The sequence below is a fragment of the Mizuhopecten yessoensis genome, unplaced genomic scaffold, assembly GCF_002113885.1.
Source record: "Mizuhopecten yessoensis strain PY_sf001 unplaced genomic scaffold, ASM211388v2 scaffold10637, whole genome shotgun sequence".
NCBI classification, from domain to species: Eukaryota; Metazoa; Mollusca; class Bivalvia; order Pectinida; family Pectinidae; genus Mizuhopecten; species Mizuhopecten yessoensis.
Genome location: NW_018408646.1, coordinates 4,996 through 10,834, shown reverse-complemented (window position 1 = coordinate 10,834; position 5,839 = coordinate 4,996). Strand labels below are relative to the sequence as shown.

Genomic DNA, 5,839 nt, shown 5'->3' with positions numbered 1-5,839 from the left:
CACTTGTGGTCGTCGGGACAAGAAATATTTTATATTTTAAGAACGTGTTTAATTTTGTATTCATACATGTTTATGGTCTAAATATAAATTTATAGACAGAAACAAATATTTAAGAATGTTTTGAATAAGATGTCCTGTTGAAACCTTATATTATGATAAAATAATGAACTGTTATTGTACAATGTAATACATTGAATCTCAAGTTTTGCCATTTTTCTGATAGATTTTAATACAAAGCAGAGTGAAAACCAACGTCTACTAGTGGTGTGTTCAGTGGAGTTAATCGTTCCCCTGTTAATGGATTTCTAAATTGCATTCACTAGACCGACCATGAGAGTTATAGAAATTCAAAAGGGGGGATGGCCTGACAACATCAAATAGGGAGTCTTCGCAGTTTAAAACAAGTTCACATGTATACAAAGTTATTTTGCAATTTGAAAATGTGTTACAAAAAAAAGAAGTATTTGTACGAATCATATATATCATGTATCAATATAGAGTTTGTTGTTGGCTATCAAATGTAAAATAATTATTTATCGAAACGGTTTTTAGCTTAACTGTCAAATGGGCGTATGCAATGTTACGACGTCCGTTTCCAGCCTTTCATTCATTATTCCGTCGGCAAACTTTAAATTGTCACAGAAATCAAGAGAAAACATTCTCCTAAAATATCATAAGATCCAGGTTGATTGTATTTAGACAGTAGCATGCTGGTATGGATGTTAATTAAGATTGTCCTTATAAATGACCTTGAAGTTGTTTCAATCTTATAACACATTTGACTGTTGTGATAAATAAGTGTGTGAAGATTACTTCTTAGGATGAATTCGATAGCAATGTATTCAGCTACTAGCCAAATATCTTTACCCTAAACTTCTGAGGTATCCAGAAGTCGCTAGATGGATTTAACTATTTAATTTAGCTGATCCTTGGGGTGGTTTAGTTTAGATCAATGATTTTAGTCAAAGTAAAAGGTCGCATTAGTTTATTTGAAAATGTGAACCATATTGTAGAATAATGATGTTTATCCTGTAGATACAGATTTATTTTTATTAAGTGTTAAAAAAATCAAACATTGACCCACCTTGAAGGTCACAGATGTGATGTCTAACACATTTAAAGAGCAGTTGAGTGATACAGGCCTATTGGGCCTCCTGTTACATGTTAACCTTAAGATATATAACAGGGGTTTCAGGGTGATCTACTTCATGTTCTACATTAAAGGGTGATTTTATATAGTTTTCTTGTTTTCTTTTCAAACGGAATTATTTCAAAAACGCGAATCACTATTAATATCACGAAAGTTTAATCCCGCGTTAGAAATACAACTCTAACCATGCTTGATATGATAATGAATATGTTTTATTGGATTGATTTCCACTAATCCTACAAGGTGTTGACGATGTACAATGACTGGAGATCCACGTCACCGGGATGTATGAGAGCTACATCAAACGGGAACCCACACAGCTGTATACCAATCTGTAAACGGGATCAAACTTCCTCGTGTTACGTGGTACATACACAGCACGTAAACCTATAATAATGCGACGCGATACAATGTAATACAGCCCTATGCTATATACCGAGTGATATTACATCAAACATTGTATCACTTGAACGGCACAATTTTAAATACTGATGTATTTTATACCATAATATCAAGTTCGAAAACGGTTGTTCACTTATCATAATAAAATATGCAATCCATTGCTTTCTACTACAAGTAGATGTTTCCTGCGCGAGGTTCCATAAATAGAATGCGAGATACTACCATAGTCACGAGGCTCTTCAACAGGTGTTACTAAAAGGGACACTTTTTTGGTTTTTGGCTAACGCTTGGGAATAAATTATCAATACAAACAGAAAATTACACATAGTTTAAACATAGTAAAGTCAATGGAGGGTCTTATTTGATTTCGTCTCAAAATTACTATTTATTTAGAATTAAAATAAATATTTATCCAAATAAATCCGTTGTAATGCACGTTTATTAAGAAATGTTTAGTAATTTATTCCAGTCTATGTGAATATAATCAACAGCCAATTAAGCTGATATACAATTTTGTTGACATAAAATTAACATTGATTAAAAATGCATATAGCAATATGATTCTTTGTATCGTGTGCCAGTTTTCTGGACGGCTTTCTCACAAGTGTCTCGTTTAGGGTTCACTGACTCGACTGATGGTATGGCAACGCGTCATGCTGTGATTCACCAAATTACAACCTTTATATCATATCAAATATTATTATGTCGAATGTTACCTTGACACTTTTCAGAATTCCGTCCTTCTTAACGCATCCAAAGAAGACGCCAGCCATTCCACCGTTCAACCCACGATCGTATAGAGAGACTCCGAGAAGGGACTTGAAAAACGCCACCGGGGTAAACTTCGCTATCTCGTCACAGTGTTCTATCACCTGTATATAAAAACGTCAGAGAAGTAACGAACATCAAGGGGGACTTAATGACTCCACGGCCTTGTTATATTTGTACAACAACAACAAAAAATTTATAAGAAAAGTTGAGTAAATATAGCTTTTTCCGTTAGTCATAGTTTTATCCGTATTGTAGCGCATAAAAAGAAAAACCTTCCCGGAGATTTGCAGGAATGCATCACAATGGCTAATGCAATGACGTTGCTTCATATCACAATATGAAAAAGATGACCTCAACGGAGCAAGTAATACTGAAGCCACAGTCAGATTTTCAAGGGAAATAACATCGGGAAAGATAATCATATACACAGTATTGATCAAATGGGAACCATCCTCTACACCACCAACAATATTTGGGACCTTATGTGTCACAACAATCCAGGATAACTTTGTGACAAGCATGATGTATTATTCAAACGTGGTTGACCGGCTCACTGTCAAGGATACCAATTTACATATTACTTTGGAGGGTCGCTTAAACGTGGTCCGTCTACACATATGACTTTTGTGACCAAATATCAGAGAATGAGAAGTAAATGTATCATGAGTATACACGCAGATCGTGATTTTCTTGTGGAATAATTCACCTGAGTTATCGTTGTTTTTTTTATGTCGGTTCGATTGTTACTGACAAGGCAGGTAAAAGGTAAATCTTTTCAGAGTGCGTTTCTCACTTGCCAAAAACTGCATCAGTTTTCAGTAAATCAGTTAATAGACAATAGAAGTATGTCTCTGATTCATTTGTATTAAGCAGATCTGTACCTTGACTCCGTTCACAGGAATCCATCTGGAAGCAGACGGAGCTTGGCAAAACCGCTGAAGGATGGACTCTGAGGAATGTGGGTTTGTGTCGGGACAGGGAAGGGCCAGAGACGAGTTGAAGTATGTGTACTGCAGCAAAGCCTTTGCTACCTCCAACTCATCACATGATCTGTAACCTTCAAGGATGGAACATACTTTATCAGTCTCAAGAGAATTACCGCGTTATTACCATACAAAGAAAGTATTTGAATCTAAAATATGTATGTGACAACAATAGGGACTAAGAATGCACCAACACAGAGGACAGATATTTAAACGATGGCAAATAAACCGGATGTCAAACTAAAGGCACCGGAAGTTTCAGGTTTACAACAACTTACGGTCGAACTGATGAGAAGATCCGGCTGTCGGAGTCATTGAAGGAGTTGTTAGCAGTGTTGTGGAGGAAGGTTTCCCAGACGACAGTGCTATACAACTTTGTGGCGCATACCCTGTTGAAATACCGTAAATGATGTCGGGCGTAAACATTTACCCAAAAGGGAAATTTCTCTCCATTATCGGCAGAATTAACAAGAAGTCATACATACGTAAAAGTATTAGGGTAACATAGAAAACAATCGGTGTTTGTTTGTAAAATAATAACGGATTTTCGAGCTACTTGCTCCAAATTTCGACTAAACATGTCATTATTTCGAAAGACTTACTTAAGATTTTGAGGAGGTAAGTCGAAATGTTGTGTCATGAACATGAAAATAGGTGGCTCTAATGTTCTTCCGTAATTCTTTAACCAGGATGTTGTCTTCAGATAAAAATCATATTATTTGAAAGCCTAATGACTCATAGTATATTTGAGCCAGCGGCTTGGAAAAGGGACCTTACGTTTCTAATAAAACAAAGCAGTAAATGAAAAATTCAGAATTTTATATGAAAATATCAATAATTTTATTTTTGCATCATGTTAAAGTATGGATAATTATGAGTACTTTAATATGAATGTAAGCAATTGTTTTTACCATAATAGCCTCACTGCAGATGATTGCATTAAAGTAATCCATTTATTTACCTTAAATTAGCTCACTTTAAATTAGGGGTAGAGCAGACTCAACGCAGTTTGTATGGAAAGCTTTTTATTTTAGTAATACAAAAACTTGGCAATCATGCTACTCATGACCTTCTCTTCAAAATGACATATGATGCATTATCATAGACTAACAACTGTTTATTCAACAGAAGAAAATGTAAAATTAAGAAATGAATTCTAAGACGGTGACATCAAAGTTCACCGTAAATATGACGTCACTTCATAACGTCATAACTCCATTTGACAGTTTTGGGGACATCAACTTCACTTTGATGCTATGTCGTTATTTCTCAACCGATTTGTATAATTTTTTCACCAATATTTTCTTTGGACTTTCTATTTTAAGGAAGATTTCCACGTCTTATATGTGCATTTTGAGTCGTAAGGACCCTTTTCTCAGCCGCTGGCTCATTTACGTAAAGGATACATTGCATGTTCTCATGTTATTTTACATGGTATGCTACTGTCCTATACCTCTCTAGCAAGATTTGTTTATAGCATTTTAATGCCTTCGCTTGGGGTTCGAACCTGGAACCTCAGATTTTCTAGTCTGACGCTCTAACAAATAAACTTAAGCGATAATTTTCAAGTTGAGTCGGTAAGAAGTGGTTAGTATTTTACCAGGGTGACAATAATAATTATTGCCGAGGGAATCAGTTATTTAGGATAAACATATTAAATTCCATAATTTATACATTACTGTCCCTGCAGAAATCAGTAGTAGGACTCACACCTGTAGACCATTTCCTTAGATGTGTAGATGGCACTGGTAGAGACCAAGGTTGTACCGTGCCCGAAGATTGTGTAAAAGAGGAGGATGAGGATGAGGAAGGGACCGAAGTGGAGGCTGATTGAAGAATCTGCAGACAACGCAATACTTATGATTATAACTAGGCAGGTATATGGGCAGTACAAATATTATAAGGTCACCTATAACCTAATAAGTGCGCAAATGACAGCAAACTCGCATTTGTTTCTGTTGCTGATTTTTTTCCGTGAAGTTGATAAAATAAAGAATATTTGATGAGGCATCAACATTTATTCTTGAGCCGGATCGAAATCCCTACAATGGCTCGCCATATTTCAAATTTCTCCCTTTTCTCCCTAAAGTTGTCTCCAACCTCGCTACCTACACAACTTATAAACCTAAAATGTATATATCTTTAAGGTCCCCTTTCCCTTAATTAGTCACTGTTATAAATTGTTATATTGCGGTTCACTGACTCCAGCCTCTTCTTATTAACCCTTATAACGTCAAAGACAACCCCGCCCTACTCTACACTACTTATTAACCCTTATAACGTCAAAGACATCCCCGCCCTTCTCTACACTACTTATTAACCCTTATAACGTCAAAGACATCCCCGCCCTACTCTACACTACTTATTAACCCTTATAACGTCAAAGACATCCCCGCCCTACTCTACACTACTTATTAACCCTTATAACGTCAAAGACATCCCCGCCCTACTCTACACTACTTATTAACCCTTATAACGTCAAAGACATCCCCGCCCTACTCTACACTACTTATTAACCCTTATAACGTCAAAG

General features: G+C 36.0%; 1 protein-coding gene across 1 annotated transcript in view; it reads right to left on the bottom strand.

Moving 5' to 3' along the window:
* Nucleotides 1-1,344: 1,344 nt before the first annotated feature.
* Nucleotides 1,345-5,839, bottom strand: part of LOC110461583 — a 9,071-nt gene continuing 4,576 nt past the window's right edge. Inside the window, exons 2-6 of the mRNA XM_021515114.1 lie at nucleotides 5,017-5,145; nucleotides 3,585-3,695; nucleotides 3,205-3,380; nucleotides 2,269-2,424; nucleotides 1,345-1,482 (exon numbers count right to left, since the gene is read on the bottom strand). Of these exons, the coding sequence (XP_021370789.1) occupies nucleotides 1,387-1,482; nucleotides 2,269-2,424; nucleotides 3,205-3,380; nucleotides 3,585-3,695; nucleotides 5,017-5,029 (552 nt within the window). The 5' untranslated portion in view covers nucleotides 5,030-5,145 and the 3' untranslated portion in view covers nucleotides 1,345-1,386. The remainder of the gene's footprint in view (nucleotides 1,483-2,268; nucleotides 2,425-3,204; nucleotides 3,381-3,584; nucleotides 3,696-5,016; nucleotides 5,146-5,839) is intronic.